The sequence below is a fragment of the Micropterus salmoides genome, unplaced genomic scaffold (assembly GCF_014851395.1).
Source record: "Micropterus salmoides isolate LMB-PRFRI ecotype aquatic unplaced genomic scaffold, ASM1485139v1 Ms_hic_scaffold_18, whole genome shotgun sequence".
Classification (NCBI taxonomy): Eukaryota; Metazoa; Chordata; class Actinopteri; order Centrarchiformes; family Centrarchidae; genus Micropterus; species Micropterus salmoides.
The window spans coordinates 32,831,886-32,853,097 of record NW_024040928.1 but is presented as its reverse complement, the minus strand read 5'-3'; the positions used below and the strand labels follow the sequence as shown (position 1 = coordinate 32,853,097).

The 21,212-nt window shown below is 45.8% G+C and overlaps 2 protein-coding genes across 5 annotated transcripts in view; one reads left to right on the top strand and one right to left on the bottom strand.

The window, feature by feature from the left end:
* Positions 1-3,814, bottom strand: part of cdc42bpb (CDC42 binding protein kinase beta (DMPK-like)) — a 56,227-nt gene extending 52,413 nt beyond the window's left edge. For 2 of the 4 annotated variants that reach the window (XM_038727097.1, XM_038727095.1), the window contains exon 1: positions 3,077-3,814. In XM_038727097.1, coding sequence (XP_038583025.1) covers positions 3,077-3,245 — 169 coding nt within the window. In that variant the 5' untranslated portion in view covers positions 3,246-3,814. The remainder of the gene's footprint in view (positions 1-3,076) is intronic. The other 2 variants (XM_038727096.1, XM_038727098.1) reach the window with 1 other exon arrangement.
* Positions 3,815-11,039: 7,225 nt separating this feature from the next.
* Positions 11,040-20,467, top strand: LOC119909075 (photoreceptor outer segment membrane glycoprotein 2-like). The gene is made up of 3 exons (XM_038727130.1): positions 11,040-12,487; positions 15,619-15,865; positions 16,429-20,467. Exons 1-3 carry the CDS (start codon positions 11,907-11,909, stop codon positions 16,681-16,683), a joined length of 1,083 nt encoding a protein of 360 aa, XP_038583058.1. The 5' UTR covers positions 11,040-11,906; the 3' UTR covers positions 16,684-20,467.
* The last annotated feature ends 745 nt before the right edge of the window (positions 20,468-21,212 follow it).

Here is a 21,212-nt window from a genome sequence, read left to right as displayed (position 1 = left end):
GGATCCACTGCAACGACTAGAGACACACTCACACTGCAACGACTAGAGACACACTGCAACGACTAGAGACACACTCACACTGCAACGACTAGAGACACACTGCAACGACTAGAGACACACTCACACTGCAACGACTAGAGACACACTGCAACGACTAGAGACACACTGCGCAACGACTAGAGACACACTGCGCAACGACTAGAGACACACTGCGCAACGACTAGAGACACACTCAGCAACAACCAGTCTCCTGTCACTTTCCTGACACACGCCTGTCTCCTGTCACTCTCCTGACACACGCCTGTCTCCTGTCACTCTCCTGTCTCACACCTGTCTCCTGTCACTTTCCTGACACAAACCTGTTTCACACCTGTCTTCTGTCACTCTTCTGACACAAATCAGTTTCACACCTGTCTCCTGTCACTCTCCTGACACACGCCTGTCTCACACCTGTCTCCTGTCACTCTCCTGACACACGCCTGTCTCACACCTGTCTCCTGTCACTCTCCTGACACAAACCTGTTTCACATCTGTCTCCTGTCACTTTCCTGACACAAACCTGTTTCACACCTGTCTTCTGTCACTCTTCTGACACAAACCAGTTTCACACCTGTCTCCTGTCACTCTCCTGACACATGCCTGTCTCACACCTGTCTCCTGTCACTCTCCTGACACAAACCTGTTTCACATCTGTCTCCTGTCACTCTCCTGACACAAACCTGTTTCACGCCTGTCTTGTCACTTTCCTGACACGCCTGTCTTCTGTCACTCTCCTGTCTCACACCTGTGTCCTATGTCACACCTGTCTTCTGTCACTCTTCTGACACAAACCAGTTTCACACCTGTCTCCTGTCACTCTCCTGAAACACGCCTGTCTCCTGTCACTCTCCAGACACACGCCTGTCTCACACCTGTCTCCTGACACACGCCTGTCTCACACCTGTCTCCTGTCACTCTCCTGACACACGCCTGTCTCACACCTGTCTCCTGTCACTCTCCTGACACAAACCTGTTTCACATCTGTCTCCTGTCACTCTCCTGACACAAACCTGTTTCACGCCTGTCTTGTCACTTTCCTGACACGCCTGTCTTCTGTCACTCTCCTGTCTCACACCTGTGTCCTATGTCACGCCTGTCTCCTGTCACTCTCCTGACACACGCCTGTCTCACACCTGTGTCCTGTGTCACACCTGTCTCCTGTCACTCCTGACACATGCCTGTCTCCTGTCCCTTTCCTGACACGCCTGTCTTCTGTCACTCTCCTGTCTCACACCTGTCTCCTGTGTCACACCTGTCTCCTGTCACTCTCCTGACACACGCCTGTCTCACACCTGTCTCCTGTCACTCTCCTCACACAAACCTGTCTCACGCCTGTCTCCTGTGTCACACCTGTCTCCTGTCACTCTCCTGACACACGCCTGTCCCGCACCTGTCTCCTGTGTCACACCTGTCTCCTGTCACTCTCCTGACACACGCCGGTCTCACACCTGTCTCCTGTGTCACACCTGTCTCCTGTCACTCTCCTGACACACGCCTGTCTCACACCTGTCTCCTGTCACTCTCCTCACACAAACCTGTCTCACGCCTGTGTCACACCTGTCTCCTGTCACTCTCCTGACACACGCCTGTCTCGCACCTGTCTCCTGTGTCACACCTGTCTCCTGTCACTCTCCTGACACACGCCGGTCTCACACCTGTCTTCTGTCACTCTCCTGACACAAACCAGTTTCACACCTGTCTCCTGTCACTCTCCTGACACACGCCTGTCTCACACCTGTCTTGTCACTCTCCTGACACACGCCTGTCTCACACCTGTCTCCTGTCACTCTCCTGACACATGCCTGTCTCACACCTGTCTCCTGTCACTCTCCTGACACACGCCTGTCTCACACCTGTCTCCTGTCACTCTCCTCACACAAACCTGTCTCACGCCTGTGTCACACCTGTCTCGTTACATGCTGACGCTTCATCTCTCTGTTGGACCAAATGTTTAGATCTGTCTGATCAGTGTCTCCACATGATCATAATCGTCGATCAGCTGATTCACATCATGTCATCACGCCACGTTATTTACATTTGGCCGTTACTTATAGAAAAGTGGAGCAGATGCAGGTCAGCAAGAAACGGCGAGACATCAATACATCCACCATGATGGACTTTGTCAGAACATCAGGGCCTCCAGCAGCTCCTGGGCCAGACCAGTTCCACAGACTGAACCAGGACGAAGAGGACCAGAGTGGGACAAAGTCCTGAAACTGTTACAGGACAGCTGGACCTCCCTGCTGAAGCTCTACGGTCTATAACACCCCCTCAAGGATCCCTAAATGGTGAGGTGGACTACCTCTCAAGGTTCATTAGAACCTACTCAAGGAGCCTAGAACCTCACCTGGAGGTCCTCTCAAGGACCCCTGAACCACCTTGAAACCCACTTAGCCACATTAAAACCATCCGGGGTCATCTGGAACCTTTTCAGAGTTCCTGGAAATTTCACAAGAGCTCCCTCAAGGACCCCCAGACCTCCCAGGAGCCCCCTTTAAAAGGACTTAAAACACCTCTTCTAGCAGAACCTGTGACTCTGCCCCACATGGCCACATTAAGACCATTCGGGGTCATCCTGGAACCTTGTCAGAGTTCCTGGAAACTCCACAACCAGCTCCAAAACCTTCAAGTGACACGAGAGCTCCCTCAAGGTACCCTTTAAGCCACCTGAAAAATCCCTTGAAAACTTCTAAAACCTTCCCTAAACTATGCTGGAAATCCCTGGCACTTTTTTCCAGGTCCCCCTCCATAACCTGGAAAGACCCTGTGTTACTAATACTTCATTAAAGGGGTCCTTAAACTCCTGGAACCCGTTAGAATCCCTCAACCTTTGAACCTGGAACCCCTTTCATGCTCTCTCAAGGAACCTTGAACCTCCCTGGAGCATCTTGGAATCTATGAGAAGGTCTCTCAAGGACCCCTCAACATTTCTGAATCTTCCAGGAACATCTCAAGGACCCCCTGGAGCCCCTGTGTGTGTGTGTGTGTGTGCTGTGCGGGTGCCGGAGGACAGACCCGCTCCGGGTCCGGGTCTTACCCCAGTGCAGGAAGTCTGAGACGTGCCGCTCCCTGCGCAGGGCGGACTGGGAGCACTCGGTGTAGAAGCAGAGCAGCAGGTCCAGCAGCGCCTCCACGCTCAGGCAGCCCGCCGCCTTCTGCTCCAGCAGCAGCTCCTCCAGCCGCTTCAGACGGACCTGAGCCGACATCCTGACCCGGGACCGGGACCCGCGGAGCCCGCTGACAGCCCGACACCGGCCCCCCCGAACAGTCCGAGTGAAACCCGCCGCCCAGGCTCCGTTTCCGGCCGAGTGCTGCCGAGCTCAGCCCGCTAGCTGCAGCTAGCTCGTTAGCTCCGGGGAAACATTCCCGACATTTTGAAGTCCGGGTCTCGGAGCGTCGGTGTCTCGGTGCGTCTCCGCCGGTTCCCGGCGCTCCGTCGCGTTAGCGGCCGTTCAGCCTGCGGGCCCGCGCCTGTCCGCGCTCCGCATCGGCTTTAATCCGGTAAATCTGGACTTTCCTCTCAGGGATCGGGACGTCGGGAGACCGTCGACTCTGTGGCCGCCGCTGGTCCTTGGCCCGGGTCTCAGCCCGGTCTCAGCCCGGTCTCAGCCCGGGAGCTCCGGGACGGGTTGAGGGTCAGTACCGGGGCCCGGTGACACCGTGAGGGGCCGCGGCGGAGGATCACAGCGCGTTTTGGGGTAGTTTGAGTCCGGCTGCCGGTGCGGCGTCTCTCCGGGAATATGGCTGAATCCAGATCAGCCCGTCCGGAACAAGCTGAGGACGGAGCGCACACATCCGGTCCGCCAGAGTTTCACAATAAAACACCTCAACCACTGACCCGCATGTGGAGCAAGCAGTACTGCAAATACTGCTGCTCTGTAATACTGCAAGCAGTACTGCAAATACTGCAAGCAGTACTGCAAATACTGCTGCTCTGTAATACTGCAAGCAGTACTGCAAATACTGCAAGCTGTACTGCAAATACTACTGCTCTGTAATACTGCAAGCTGTACTGCAAATACTGCAAGCAGTACTGCAAATACTGCAAGCTGTACTGCAAATACTGCTGCTCTGTAATACTGCAAGCAGTACTGCAAATACTGCAAGCTGTACTGGAAATACTGCAAGCTGTACTGCAAATACTACTGCTCTGTAATACTGCAAGCAGTACTGCAAATACTACTGCTCTGTAATACTGCAAGCTGTACTGCAAATACTACTGCTCTGTAATACTGCAAGCAGTACTGCAAATACTACAACCAGTACTGCAAACATGCAGTATGTATAAATATATACACATACGTATATATATGTATATGTATACATGTGTATATATATACACATACGTATATATAGTATATGTATACATGTGTATATATACACATACATATATATGTATATGTATACATGTGTATATATACACATACGTATATATAGTATATGTATACATGTGTATATATATACTCATACGTATATATATAGTATATGTATACATGTGTATATATATACACATACGTATATATATATATGTATACATGTGTATATATATATATACACATACGTATATATAGTATATGTATACATGTGTATATATATACTCATACGTATATATATAGTATATGTATACGTGTATATATATACACATACGTATATATAGTATATGTATACATGTGTATATATACTCATACGTATATAATAGTATATGTATACATATACTATATAACACATACGTATATATATAGTATGTATACATGTGTATATATATATACACATACGTATATATAGTATATGTATACATGTATATATATATACACATACGTATATATAGTATAGTATATGTGTATATATATACTCATATGATATATATAGTATATGTATACATGTGTATATATATACACATACGTATATAGTATATGTATACATGTGTATATATATACTCATACGTATATATATAGTATATGTATACAGTGTATATATACACATACGTATATATAGTATATGTATACATGTGTATATATACACATACGTATATATATAGATATGTATACATGTGTATATATACTCATACGTATATATAGTATATGTATACATATACTATAATATACACATACGTATATATAGTATATGTACATGTGTATATATATACACATACGTATATATAGTATATGTATACATGTTATATACTCATACGATATATATAGTATATGTATACATGTGTATATATATACACATACGTATATATATAGTATATGTATACATGTGTATTATATACACATACGTATATATAGTATATGTATACATGTGTATATATATACTCATACGTATATATATGTATATGTATACATGTGTATATATACACATACGTATATATAGTATATGTATACATGTGTAAATATACACATACGTATATGTATATGTATACATGTATATATACACATACGTATATATAGTATATATACATGTGTATATATATACTCATACGTATATATATAGTATATGTATACATGTGTATATATACACATACGTATATATAGTATATGTATACATGTGTATATATACTCATACGTATATATATAATGTATACATGGTATATATACACATACGTATATATATAGTATGTACATGTGATAAATATATACACATACGTATATATGTATATGTATACATGTGTATATATACACATACGTATATATAGTATATGTATACATGTGTATATATATACAGTATATATATAGTATATGTATACATGTGTATATATACATACGTATATATATAGTATATGATACATGTGTATATATATACTCATACGTATATATAGTATATGTATACGTGTATATATATACTCATACGTATATATAGATATGTATACATGTGTATATATACTCATACGTATATATATAGATATGTATACAGTGATATATACTCATACGTATAATATAGTATATGTATACATGTGTATATAACTCATACGTAATATAATGTATATGTATACATGTGTATATATACTATACGTATATATATAGTATATGTATACATGTGTTATATATACTCATACGTATATATAGTATATGTATACATGTGTATATATATACTCATACGTATATATATAGTATATGTATACATGTGTAATATATACTCATACGTATATATATAGTATGTATACATGTGTATATATACTCATACGTATATATAGTATATGTATACATGTGTATATATATACACGTCGAACAGAACAAGGCTTTTTCAGGAAAGTGTGATTCACTAATACATTTACATTTATTAATTTAGCCGACGCTTTTATCCAAAGCGACTTACAGTTGCTGTACATGTCAGAGGTCTCACGCCTCTGGAGCAACTAGTGTCCTGCTCAGGGACACAATGGTGGACGTCTCACAGTGGGAACTGAACCCAGGTCTCCCACACCAAAGGCAGGCATCTTATCTATGCACCATCATCTAAAAACAACTTTCTGACTGTTTTAATAAACGCGTTCATCAGAAACACAAACAGATTTATTTGGTTTTTACACTCACAGGAAGGACGTTTGCTCTGGTGATTTAATAAGTGACAACAGACATACAAGATAATAATAATACCAACGTATGACATTTACTAAATGTACACAGAAGTTGTGAGAGAACACAAAAATACAATAAAATAAAGATCGTGTTTAGTTATTTACATGTCCAGAGAAAATAAAAACAGGAAGTTAAAAGGTGACAGAAAACAGAGAAGAAGAAAGTAATTCATATCATAATAACACTTCAGTCTGTTGACAGAGGCAGCCTCTCCGTGCTTTTATTTTGAAGGAAACTCTCCCTGTCCCGGAAGTCAGTCCCTGCTGCTCTGTGCTGACCTGACTCACCTGAGTGCTTCTCCCTGAGGAACACGGCCCCCCCCCTTCCTGCACCGGAAACGCTCTGGGTACATGACGTCAGGCCGTGATTGACAGGAGCTGGGAGTGACTGGTACCGCCCCCCCCCCACCCCCATCTGTGTGACATCATCACAGAACAGAGTAAACAAAGTCTTCTTTTATATTTATTTATTTTTTATTTACTCACCTGTTCACCTGCAATAAGTGCATGCAATTAATAAAACTCTCTCTTATGGCCCAGAAAATAACAACAATAATAATAATATAATTAGAATAATAATAACAAGATAATAATAACATAATAATATAAGAATAATAACAACAAGAATAATAATAACAACAAGAATAATAATAACAACAAGAATAATAATAACAACAAGAATAATAATAACAATAAAGAAGAAGAAGAAGAAGAAGAAGAAGAACAACAACACAACAACAACAACAAGAATAATAATAACAATAATAATAAGAATATAACAACAAGAATAATAATAACAACAAGAATAATAATAACAATAATAATAATAATAACAATAAGAAGAAGAAGAAGAAGAAGAAGAAGAAGAATAACAACAAGAATAATAATAACAATATAATAATAATAATAATAAGAAGAAGAATAACAAGAATAATAATAACAAGAATAATAGTAACAACAAGAATAATAATAACAAGATAATATAATAACAAGAATAATAATAACAACAGCAAGAATAATAATAATAATTAGAATAATTAGAAAATAAAAGAATAATAATAACAGCAAGAATAATAATAATAATTAGAATGATTAGAAAAATAACAAGAATAATAATAACAAGAATATAATAACAGCAAGAATAATAATAATAATTAGAATGATTAGAAAAATAACAAGAATAATAATAACAAGAATAATAATAACAAGAATAATAAACAAGAATAATAACAGCAAGAATAATAATAATTAGAATGATTAGAAAAATAACAATAATAAATAATAATTAGAATAATTAGAAAAATAACAAGAATAATAATAACAAGAATAATAATAACAAAAATAATAATAACAGCAAGAATAATAATAATAATTAGAATGATAGAATAATAACAAGAATAATAATAAGGAAACCCCCTGTTAGCAGGAGCTTTCTCTAACTGTAAGGTTAATGAAGGCAGACGGAGCCGCTGGTCAGCGGGTCGTCCTTCAGTCCTCTGCAGTCAGGACATCACCTCCAGGTTTCATAAACATTTTCAGCTTTAGTCATTTAATTCCACAGCTTTTCCCAGAATGCACCAAATGACGCTCAGAGGGAGTTTCAGAAAACACGATGTAATAATATCTGTCCATCAGAGGCCGGCCTTCAGTCTCCCTGAGGGGTGTCCGAACCTTTAAAGAAGGAAACTTCCTGTGAAAGCAGCCTGGTGGCGCCACCCAGCGGCCTCACGGCGGCACTGCAGCTCAGCTGGAATTTATTATTGTCATGAACAAAGTTTCCCTTCTGATCTGTCAGACGGTGAGCGCCGTTTTAATGTTTGGAGCCGCTCTAGAATAAAATAATTATAATATGAATGTAATTCTGGTCCCTGCTGTTCAGCCCTCAGAGGGTTGATGTGGTCATAAAGCCAGACCTGCACAGACTTATTCAATACAAGAGAGAAGCAGAATCCACGGGCCGGGACCTGGACCTGGACCTGGACCTGGACTTAAACCTGGACCTGGACTTGGACTTGGACTTGGACTTAAACCTGGACTTGGACTTGGACTTGGACTTGGACCTGGACCTGGACCTGGACTTAAACCTGGACCTGGACCTGGACCTGGGCCTGGACCAGGACCTGGGCCTGGACCTGGACCTTGGACTTAAACCTGGACCTGGACCTGGACTTAAACCTGGACTTGGACTTGGACTTGGACTTAAACCTGGACCTGGACCTGGACTTGGACTTGGACTTGGACCTGGACCTGGACCTGGACTTAAACCTGGACTTGGACTTGGACTTGGACTTAAACCTGGACCTGGACTTGGACTTGGACTTAGACTTGGACTTAAACCTGGACTTGGACTTGGACTTGGACCTGGACCTGGACCTGGACTTAAACCTGGACCTGGACCTGGGCCTGGACCAGGACCTGGGCCTGGACCTGGACCTTGGACTTAAACCTGGACCTGGACCTGGACTTAAACCTGGACTTGGACTTGGACTTGGACTTGGACTTGGACCTGGACCTGGACTTAAACCTGGACCTGGACCTGGACCTGGGCCTGGACCAGGACCTGGGCCTGGACCTGGACCTTGGACTTAAACCTGGACCTGGACCTGGACTTAAACCTGGACTTGGACTTGGACTTGGACTTAAACCTGGACCTGGACTTGGACTTGGACTTGGACCTGGACCTGGACCTGGACTTAAACCTGGACTTGGACTTGGACTTGGACTTAAACCTGGACCTGGACTTGGACTTGGACTTGGACTTAGACTTGGACTTAAACCTGGACTTGGACTTGGACTTGGACTTGGACTTGGACCTGGACCTGGACCTGGACTTAAACCTGGACCTGGACCTGGGCCTGGACCAGGACCTGGGCCTGGACCTGGACCTTGGACTTAAACCTGGACCTGGACCTGGACTTAAACCTGGACTTGGACTTGGACTTGGACTTGGACTTAAACCTGGACCTGGACTTGGACTTGGACTTGGACCTGGACTTAAACCTGGACTTGGACTTGGACTTGGACCTGGACCTGGACCTGGACTTAAACCTGGACCTGGACCTGGACCTGGGCCTGGACCAGGACCTGGGCCTGGACCGGACCTTGGACTTAAACCTGGACCTGGACTTAAACCTGGACCTGGACTTAAACCTGGACTTGGACTTGGACTTGGACTTGGACTTAAACCTGGACCTGGACTTGGACTTGGACTTGGACCTGGACTTAAACCTGGACTTGGACTTGGACTTGGACTTAAACCTGGACCTGGACTTGGACTTGGACTTGGACCTGGACCTGGACCTGGACTTAAACCTGGACCTGGACCTGGGCCAGGACCTGGACCTTTAAGTCACTGCGTGATATTATTAGAACACATAGACCAGCAGACACGAAGCAGGGAGCAGGTGTTGGGATGAGGACCAGAGAGGTCCCAGTGAGCAGGTCTGTAGTATCTACAGGGGGAGGGTCCTCTCACTGAGGACTCCTTCGTCTTCGTAGGACGAGCGTTCGAAGACAACCTGCTGAATCTGATAGAGAGCAGCAGCCACATGCTGACAGGTGGTCCTGTTGGAAGAGCTGCACTCCTTCTTCCCACAGATGTCGCAGCAGAGCAGGTCCGTGTGGACAGTTTTCAGAGCTCAGCAGGAGCCTCAGAGAATCCGTGTCCTTACTTTAGAGACTCACGCTGCCAAAGGTTAGACAGAGGCTGGGGAGGTGTGGCAGGTGAGACCAGGCGAGCGTGGAGGAATGATGGCGGTCCTGGTTAAGCGTGATGATGCTGATGGCGTGGGAGACACAGAAGCTGTAAGACAGAGAAAAACCCATTTGCCAGGGTTCACAGGAAACAAAGAAAGGCCACAGGAGTCTCAGACGGACCGGGACTCTGCTGTACTCTACCGTGTCCCGGTGCACCCAGTCGGGTGGATGCGCTGCGGCGTCCTGCTGATGGTACAGCCGGTGAGGGGGGGGGGGGTTGGAGATTTCTCAGCGTATTACGAGGCTGATTAGCTGTAAGGAGATTAGCAGCGCAGGTCAGCAGGCGCCTGAAAACCTCATTCAGACACAATATTTGTCCAACTGCTCTGGAGGTTTGGCCGACCTGCCGGAGACGATGGGAGGCTGGAGGGGAGACGGACGAGCCGCTGAATGTCCCGCAGGTCAGCGAGGTAAAGTTCTGTCTGCTTTATCTTCAGCTCCGTGTGTCTCATCTTAGTTAAATAACCTCTGAAGTCTCGCAGGAGCTTTGGGTTTGAACGACTGGAGATATTTATGAACGTTAGTGACGAGCTGTAAGAACCTCAGGCTGCAGAACAGTCCTGGTCCTGGTCCTGGTCCTGGTCCCTGTCTGCACTGAAACCTGAGCTGTTGTTGGTTAACTGCACTTTAGTATGAAAGTGATCACTGAGCAGTTTTCTGCCATGAACAGCGTCAGAGGACGAGCGGTAGGTCTCCGCAGAATATCTTTGAAATATGGGAACATTTCTTTCTGTCAACAGGTTCCACACAGACAGGGTTCATGAGGTCCAGTATCTCTTTGACCTTTCACCTTCTTGTCCCCCTGCAGGGGTCACATTCCGGCTGTGTCTTGGAGTTGTGGACTGCAGTCAAGAGAACCTAAAATACCTCACTAAGCTCCTTATGACGCTCTGCAGAGAGCAGCCGCCGGCCTCCTCCCTCCTCTTTCCTCCAGCACTCCTCTGAAGGGAGCGCCCCCCCGACCTCTGACCTCCCCGGGTCCTGTGGACTGGATGTGAGGGCGATGAGGTGACCGCAGACCGTGTGACCCGCCGGCTGATGGTCGAACAGACGAGGGGCCGGTGAGACCTGATTGGAACGGACCGTCTGGGAGGCTTTCGCTCTTCGAACCCCGCAGATGTTCTGGTGCTTTTTACAAACTCATGGAATATAAGAACCAGATCCGTCACTGAGCTTTGGACAAATTAACATTTGCATTCGCTGGAAACGTGCAGCCATAAAAGAGTCTCGGCTGTGACTCAGCGTAGGCCAGCTAGCTTCGGTGCTACCCGAGCTGGGCCAGACGAGGCCCGAGCTGGGCCAGGCGAGGCGGGGCATTAAGGGGAACGCCAACCTCTAATTAAGGGACCACTTTTCAACATTCACACACAAACAGCTGAAAATAAATTTACCTCTGAGATCACGTCACGTAGAAAATAACTATTTAGACAAGAGAGGTTTCTAATGCAGCACCTCGTGGTTCTGGACCCTCAGGCGTGTTTTGACCATGTTCTCGGCTGCCTGGACGTGAGTCGCGTAAAACTGCAGGACTGACATGGCGGTGGGGAAGGTGACCTTCACCAAGGCGGAGAGGGAGAAGCTAGCCGAAGTCCTCTGGCTGCTCAACTGGATCTCTGTGGTGACGGGAGCGATCCTCTTCGGCCTGGGCTTATTCCTCAAAGTAGAGATTCAGAAATGGCAGGAAGTGATGTCAGACCAGGGGATCCTCTACGTGCCACACACGCTGATCATCACGGGCCTGGCGGCCTGCTGCATCAATTTCCTGGGTGGGAAGATCTGCCTAGACTGCGCCGACACCAACAAGTTCCTACGCTGGAAGCTGGTGATGATGCCGTACGTCGTCTGCACCTTCTTCTTCACCTCCTGCATCCTGGTGGGGGCGCTCATGTGCTACAGCATCCACAGCCAGCTGGAGGAGTCACTGCTGCTGGGCCTGAGGAACGCCATGCGGTACTACAAGGACACGGACACGCCGGGCCGCTGCTACCTGAAGAGAACTCTGGACTTGCTGCAGATCCAGTTCCAGTGCTGTGGGAACACTGGGTACCGGGACTGGTTTCAGGTCCAGTGGATCAGCAACCGCTATCTGGACATGACCAGCAGCACCGTGGTGGAGTAAGTGGAGCCAGACCTGCTGGGATTCACTGGAGTCTTTTGGAGTCTCTTTTGGATTTGAGAGGATCCTTGTTGGACCCAATAAATCCTGCTGAATTCTGGCAGGTTCTGTCTCAGTCTCGTAGAGTCCAACAGTTTCTAGTGGATCCTGGTGAATACTGGATTTTACCTGAGTCCAGTATGTCTAACTAGAGTGTGAAATATCCGACATGGAGCAGTCTGACAGCCAGTGAAAGATGAGAGTCAGTGTGAAACTACTCCAGGTGAAGCAAACTGAGTCGTGTCAAGTTAAAATAGATCAAATCTGGTTTATCCCAAAGTGCACGACTCCACTAACACACCAGCTCAGCAGTTTCAACTACAACTAACGTCTGTCAGCTGCCTCTGGTGAATCAATAAATAAGATCAATTCAATCTGAAGGCAGCTTTATAGATTAGATCCTGAGTGGTCTCTGTAGGACTACACAACCCCAAAGACTACGTTCTAGTGGGACCCAGCTGTTCTTCTGGGGGTTAGTGGATCCTCTTTAATAATTTGGATTAAAGGTGGATTCTGATGGATCTCCCTTAATCTAGATACCGGGTTCTGGTGGATCTTTGTTAGAGGATCAGCTTGGATTCTAGTTTGGTTCTGTTGTGGAACCCAATGGATCCAGCTGCAGTAGACCCTTGTGGATTCTGGTGTTGGAAGTCATTTATTGTATTTGGTCACACATCTTCATTTAGATGTGAAAACTGCACCACCATGTCTCCAGTGAGTGTTTGGATGGTGAACCATCACACCAACACCAGAAACCAGAACACTGAGTTCAGCACTACAGAACCTCTCAGTAGGTTAATATTCCCAACACACTGGCCTCATTAAAGGAAATTTGAGTAAATAAGAAATGTTAGTGACAATGGAGCGGTGCTGACTGAAATACTCTGAGCAGCGGTGAACATAGTAGCACTGATAATAGCAGTAGTAGCAGTAGCAGTAGCAGCAGCAATAGCAGTAGCAGCAGCAGCAGTAGCAGCAGTAGTAACAGTAGTAGTAGTAGTAGTAGCATTAGTAGTAGCAGTAGTAGCTGTAGTAGTAGTAGTAGCAGTAGTAGCAGTAGCAGTAGCAGCAGCAATAGCGGTAGCAGTAGCAGCAGCAGTAGCGGTAGCAGTAGCAATAGCGGTAGCAGTAGCAGCAGTAGCAGCAGTAGTAGTAGCAGTAGTAGATGTAGTAGTAGTAGTAGCAGTAGTAGCAGTAGCAGTAGCAGCAGCAATAGCGGTAGCAGTAGCAGCAGCAGTAGCGGTAGCAGTAGCGGTAGCAGTAGCAGCAGCAGAAGCAGTAGTAGTAGTAGTAGTAGTAGCATTAGTAGCAGCAGTAGCAGCAGTAGCAGCAGTAGTAACAGTAGTAGTAGTAGTAGTAGTAGCATTAGTAGCATTAGTAGCAGTAGTAGTAGCAGTAGCAGTAGCAATAGCGGTAGCAGTAGCAGCAGTAGCAGCAGTAGTAGTAGCAGTAGCAGCAGCAATAGCGGTAGCAGTAGCAGCAGTAGTAACAGTAGTAGTAGTAGTAGTAGCATTAGTAGTAGCAGTAGTAGCAGCAGCAGTAGCAGCAGTAGTAACAGTAGTAGTAGTAGTAGTAGCATTAGTAGTAGCAGTAGCAGCAGTAGCAGTAGCAGCAGCAATAGCGGTAGCAGTAGCAGCAGCAGTAGCGGTAGCAGTAGCAGCAGCAGTAGCAGTAGCAGCAGCAATAGCGGTAGCAGTAGCAGTAGCAGCAGCAGCAGTAGCAGTAGCAGCAGTAGTAACAGTAGTAGTAGTAGTAGTAGCATTAGTAGTAGCAGTAGTAGCAGTAGTAGCAGTAGCAGTAGCAGCAGCAATAGCGGTAGCAGCAGCAGTAGCGGTAGCAGTAGCAGCAGTAGCAGCAGTAGTAACAGTAGTAGTAGTAGTAGTAGCATTAGTAGCAGCAGTAGCAGCAGTAGCAGTAGCAGTAGCAGCAGCAATAGCGGTCGCAGTAGCAGTAGCAGCAGCAATAGCGGTAGCAGTAGCAGCAGTAGCAGCAGTAGTAACAGTAGTAGTAGTAGTAGTAGCATTAGTAGTAGCAGTAGTAGCAGTAGTAGCATTAGTAGTAGCAGTAGCAACAGCAGTAGCGGTAGCAGTAGCAGCAGTAGCAGCAGTAGCAGCAGTAGTAGCAGTAACAGCAGCAGCAGTAGTAGTAGCAGTAGTAGCAGTAGTAGCAGTAGCAGTAGCAGTAGTAGCAGCAGTAGCAGCAGTAGCAGCAGTAGTAGTAGAAGCAGTAGCAGCAGCAGTAGCAGTAGTAGTAGCAGTAGTAGCAGTAGAAGTAATAGCAGTAGTAGCAGTAGTGGCAGTAGCAGCAGTAGCAGTAGTAGTAGCAGTAGAAGTAATAGCAGTAGTAGCAGTAGTAGCAGTAGCAGCAGTAGCAGTAGTAGTAGCAGTAGAAGTAATAGCAGTAGTAGCAGTAGTAGCAGTAGCAGCAGTAGCAGCAGTAGCAGTAGAAGTAATAGCAGTAGTAGCAGTAGCAGCAGTAGTAGCAGTAGCAGTAGTAGCAGTAGTAGCAGTAGTAGTAGCAGTAGAAGTAATAGCAGTAGTAGCAGTAGTGGCAGTAGCAGCAGTAGTAGCAGTAGTAGCAGTAGAAGTAATAGCAGTAGTAGCAGTAGTGGCAGTAGCAGCAGTAGCAGCAGTAGCAGTAGTAGTAGCAGTAGAAGTAATAGCAGTAGTAGCAGTAGTAGCAGTAGCAGCAGTAGCAGTAGTAGCAGTAGAAGTAATAGCAGTAGTGGCAGTAGCAGCAGTAGCAGTAGTAGTAGCAGTAGAAGTAATAGCAGTAGTAGCAGTAGTAGCAGTAGCAGCAGTAGCAGTAGTAGCAGTAGAAGTAATAGCAGTAGCAGCAGTAGCAGTAGTAGTAGCAGTAGTAGCAGTAGAAGTAGTAGCAGTAGTAGCAGTAGTGGCGGTAGCGGTAGTAACAGTAGCAATAGCAGCAGTAGCAGTAGTAGTAGCAGTAGCAGCAGTAGTGGCAGTAGCAGCAGTAGCGGTAGTAACAGTAGCAATAGCAGCAGTAGCAGTAGTAGTAGCAGTAGTAGCAGTAGTGGCGGTAGCGGTAGTAACAGTAGCAGCCATTAACAGCTGGCTGCTCCTTCCTGCAGCCGTCTGAGGAGCAACGTGGAGGGGAAGTACCTGATGGACGGCGTTCCCTTCAGCTGCTGCAGCACCTTCTCCCCTCGGCCCTGCATCCAGCAGCAGGTCAGCAACAGCTCGGCACATTTCAACTATAACCAGCAGAGCCAGCAGCTGAACCTGTGGAGGAGAGGCTGCCGGCAGGCCCTGATGGACCACTACACCGGCATCATGCAGTCCATCGGCCTCACCGTGCTCCTCATCTGGCTGTTTGAGGTAAAGATCCACGGCCATTAAAATCCTTTCAACAACTCCGCAGCTGTTCTGGGTCCAGTTTGGGTTGGTATTAAGCTGGCAGAATGTCATCAGAAGGTTAAGGGCATGAGCGCCAATAGTAGGGCGCCGGTTCCACATTCATTTTAAGTCGTGAATCGCTGTATCCCTGAAGGCCCCGACCTTACCCGTCCTTTTTTTACTGGCACGTCTTGCAACAGATAGCTCTCCTGGCTCGCCACCTGCAGCGATAGTTTCAGTCAGTTCTTTCTCTTAGAAAACACCCTGATATTATACACTATGTAGATGACATGTGATTATATATTAATGATCTGTGATTATATATTAATGATCTGATCAGTGATGAATTTCCCATGCTGGCCTTCTCTGTCCCTCTAACTGCTATAAATCTACCCATCCTCTGTAACTATTAGAAAAAGACCAGCTGCCCTTTGTCATTGTGTATTTGAAATTCTTCATTCCACATATTGGTGAGCGCTGGTCAGGTCTGTCCAGCCCTGAGTCCATGCCACACCAAAGACACCGTGTTTTTCTTCTCCCACCAGCTGCTGGTTTTGACAGGAGTCCGGTACCTGCAGACGGCCATGGAGAACGTTCTCCGGCTGGGTGATCCTGACTCAGAGTCGGACGGTTGGATTCTGGAGAACAGCCTGGCAGAAACAGCCCGGTCCAACTTTAACATCATCAAGAACCTGGGAAAGTGTTACCAGGTCGACGACGACCCAAACATCAATGTCCCGGTCGCCCCAGCTGAGCAGGAGGTGCCATCCAAGCAGGTCCACATCCCTGTGACCGGTTAGCATTCGACCTGAGGAGGCATGGACCTCTGAAAGACCAGGACGAGCTGGAACAAACTGACCGGCTTCAAAACCTCCAAGGTCTCAAGAGATGCTCTGTAGCCGTAAATGACTTCCGGGACCTCCGGGAGACTGTCAATAAGTTCTGAATCTGAGGAGCCAAAGAAAAGTGCCATCGATGCCGTCCAGATCTGAAGTTTGGAAAACTGTTGCTGTGTCCTCAGAGCTCTGCAGGTCTGATGCCTTCAGATGGAACTGGTTTTGTAAACATCAGCATACGAGGCAACATTTGAATGACTCCTTAAACCTGTAATGAAGCCTGCACACAGATGTTTTGTGACAAGATGAGTCTGTCCTTGAGAGTGACAGGGACACTTTTGTATGTCATGAAACCAGATTTGTACCTTTTGGTGTCTAATTGTTCTTTAAAAAGGCAAAGGGTGCTAAATAATCAAATCAGGGTTTGAACAGTGTCAGTGAGACGAACTCTGGATGGATACATTTAGCTTTCTCCATTTCTTAGATTGATGCTCGAAAACATCAGAAAACAGTCAGACTGCCTGAATAAAACAACCTGGAAGCTTCAACAGGAAAACCAAGATCAAATGTTTGACCAGACAAGACATTCTAGAATAAACAAGCTGGCGATGCTTCAGACTGAGCTGTGATTGGCTCGTCACATTGCTGTAAACACAACACTGGACACAATAAAGCTCCACCACAGTACCTCCCCTGAGGCTGTACAGTTCATTAGTGTTAAACGAACAAAAGAAACAAGGTTTCAGGTTTATGATCTACGAGAACAAGTCGTGTTGATGCCTCAATAAAAAGGTTTGAGTCTGTCAGTCAGGCTCAGCCGTGGATCAGACAGCGGTACATCCTGGATGTTGTGAACTTATAAACAGTATCTGTAATGATGGATCAAGTCTCCCAGCGTCACCATGAGCTTTCTGGTTTCACTGCAGGCCGAAGATCAGTCAGTCAAAGAAATGCTGTTTAGCTGTTTTCGTCCTGTGGAGCACACAGCAAGGTTATTTTAAATTTCTGCTGACAATCAGCCAGGAGACAGTTTGTCGTCTCAGCTGTTTCTGACAACACTGGCAAACGGAGGTCAGAAGTCGGAGTGGAATTGACCAACTGATCTCTTCTGCCGCACTTCTACACCGCTCACGAAAGTGTGGACTGTATCTCTGGTGATGAATGTGATTTCTGATGACTGGTGGGATAAAGTTGGACCATGTCTGATCCAGTCTGGGCCAGTTGGTGTTGACAGTGAGCAAATTAAATCATTCAGTCTGTGACATGTAAAGAGTGTAATAGGAGGTCTTCAGATCCAGTCGCCGCAAGTAATGTTGGCAACCAATGACATTAACGAGCAGTGGACCAGTGGTTACTGAGCAGTGGACCAGTAGTTACTGAACAGTGGTCCAGTGGTTAATAAGAAGTGGACCAGTAGTTACTGAGCAGTGGTCCAGTGGCTAATGAGCAGTAGTCCAGTGGTTAATAAGATGTGGACCAGTAGTTACTGAGCAGTGGTCCATTGGTTACTGAGCAGTGGTCCCGTTGTTAATGAGCAGTGGTCCAGTGGTTAATAAGAAGTGGACCAGTGGTTACTGAGCAGTGGTCCAGTGGTTAATGAGCAGTGGTCCAGTGGTTACTGAGCAGTGGACCATTGGTTACTGAGCAGTGGTCCAGTTGTTAATGAGCAGTAGTCCAGTGGTTAATAAGATGTGGACCAGTAGTTACTGAGCAGTGGTCCATTGGTTACTGAGCAGTGGTCCAGTTGTTAATGAGCAGTGGTCCAGTGGTTAATAAGAAGTGGACCAGTAGTTACTGAGCAGTGGTCCATTGGTTACTGAGCAGTGGTCCCGTTGTTAATGAGCAGTGGTCCAGTGGTTAATAAGAAGTGGACCAGTGGTTACTGAGCAGTGGACCAGTGGTTAATAAGAAGTGGACCAGTAGTTACTGAGCAGTGGTCCATTGGTTACTGAGCAGTGGTCCAGTTGTTAATGAGCAGTGGTCCAGTGGTTAATAAGAAGTGGACCAGTGGTTACTGAGCAGTGGTCCAGTTGTTAATGAGCAGTGGTCCAGTGGTTAATGAGCAGTGGTCCAGTGGTTAATAAGAAGTGGACCAGTGGTTACTGAGCAGTGGTCCAGTGGTTAATGAGCAGTGGTCCAGTGGTTACTGAGCAGTGGACCATTGGTTACTGAGCAGTGGTCCAGTTGTTAATGAGCAGTAGTCCAGTGGTTAATAAGATGTGGACCAGTAGTTACTGAGCAGTGGTCCATTGGTTACTGAGCAGTGGTCCAGTTGTTAATGAGCAGTGGTCCAGTGGTTAATAAGAAGTGGACCAGTGGTTACTGAGCAGTGGACCAGTGGTTAATAAGAAGTGGACCAGTAGTTACTGAGCAGTGGTCCAGTGGCTAATGAGCAGTAGTCCAGTGGTTAATAAGAAGTGGACCAGTAGTTACTGAGCAGTGGTCCATTGGTTACTGAGCAGTGGTCCAGTTGTTAATGAGCAGTGGTCCAGTGGTTAATAAGAAGTGGTCCATTGGTTACTGAGCAGTGGTCCAGTTGTTAATGAGCAGTGGTCCAGTGGTTAATAAGAAGTGGACCAGTGGTTACTGAGCAGTGGTCCAGTTGTTAATGAGCAGTGGTCCAGTGGTTAATGAGCAGTGGTCCAGTTGTTAATGAGCAGTGGTCCAGTTGTTAATGAGCAGTGGTCCAGTGGTTAATAAGAAGTGGACCAGTGGTTACTGAGCAGTGGTCCAGTTGTTAATGAGCAGTGGTCCAGTGGTTAATAAGAAGTGGTCCATTGGTTACTGAGCAGTGGTCCAGTTGTTAATGAGCAGTGGTCCAGTGGTTAATAAGAAGTGGACCAGTGGTTACTGAGCAGTGGTCCAGTTGTTAATGAGCAGTGGTCCAGTGGTTAATAAGAAGTGGTCCATTGGTTACTGAGCAGTGGTCCATTGGTTACTGAGCAGTGGTCCAGTGGTTAATGAGCAGTGGTCCAGTTGTTAATGAGCAGTGGTCCAGTGGTTAATAAGAAGTGGACCAGTGGTTACTGAGCAGTGGTCCAGTAGTTACTGAACCGTGGACCAGTGGTTAATAAGAAGTGGACCAGTGGTTACTGAGCAGTGGTCCAGTGGTTAATAAGAAGTGGACCAGTGGTTACTGAGCAGTGGTCCAGTAGTTACTGAACAGTGGACCAGTGGTTAATAAGAAGTGGACCAGTGGTTAATAAGAAGTGGTCCAGTGTGTAATAAGATGTGGACCAGTGGTTACTGAGCAGTGGTCCAGTGGTTAATAAGAAGTGGTCCAGTGTGTAATAAGATGTGGACCAGTGGTTACTGAGCAGTGGTCCAGTGGTTACTGAGCAGTGGTCCAGTGGTTAATAAGAAGTGGACCAGTGGTTACTGAGCAGTGGTCCAGTGGTTACTGAGCAGTGGTCCAGTGGTTAATAAAAAGTGGACCAGTGGTTACTGAGCAGTGGTTCTGTATAGGTTCCGTTGGATTTACTTGGGTCGTTGGGTTTTTGCTCCTTCATGACTGTCAAACACTAAAATATCTTTGTCGGTTTGTCGCTGCCAGCACTCTGCAAAATGATTTAAGTTAAAGATGTGGTTAACCTAGCTTAGCACAATGATAGCCTAGACCCATCTAAGATACTCAATAACTCCAAGCCTATTGTGAGTCAGATGTTCAAGTGGAAACTAAACCGTCTGCATGATTGTGATTTTCTCTCACTGTATGTTTTTATGAGCTTTTTATGATTCCTCTCTTAATAAAAATCACGCTTCTGATTCTGTTTCACTTCTGTGTCACTGCTTCGATTTAACTGGAGGTTTGGTCATTAACACTTTCTGTTGTGATTTTTATGAATAAATTTACACAGGAATCTGAAAAACGCAACGTATGAAGGATGAACATATTTCTGGTTTCTACCTCAGTATCCTGGTGTGAAAGCGTGAGTTCACCTTAATGTTTAGAGGAGCAGCTCGACACAACTGGCCAGCAAACTAATGGAGAAAAAACATGCAGTATTCCAAAACTGGCTAGAAATAGTTTGTAAGTTAAAAAGGGGCACAGCATCCAGCGTCACCGACATCTACGGTACCTGAAACACGACGTGCCGTTGACAACGACATCTACGGTACCTGAAACACGACGCTGCGATAATAACGACACCAACGGGACCTGACACACAACGCTGCGATAATAACGACACCTACGATACCTGAAACATGACGCGGCGATAATAACGACACCTACGGGACCTGAAACGCGACGCTGCGATAATAACGACACCTACGATACCTGAAACACGACGTGCCGTTGACAACGACATCTACGGTACCTGAAACACGACGCTGCGATAATAACGACACCTACAGGACCTGAAACACGACGCGGCGATGATAACGATATCTGAAACTCGACGCTGCGATAATAACGACACCTACAGGACCTGAAACACGACGCGGCGATAATAACGACACATGAAAAACGACGCAGCGATAATAACGACACC

Coding starts and splice junctions, on each gene's coding strand:
- LOC119909075 (XM_038727130.1), top strand. CDS start 11,907: ATGGCGGTGGGGAAGGTGACCTTCACCAAGGCGGAGAGGGAGAAGCTA. Junction 12,488..15,618: donor ACCAGCAGCACCGTGGTGGA/GTAAGTGGAGCC, acceptor TCCTTCCTGCAG/CCGTCTGAGGAGCAACGTGG. Junction 15,866..16,428: donor TCCTCATCTGGCTGTTTGAG/GTAAAGATCCAC, acceptor TTCTCCCACCAG/CTGCTGGTTTTGACAGGAGT.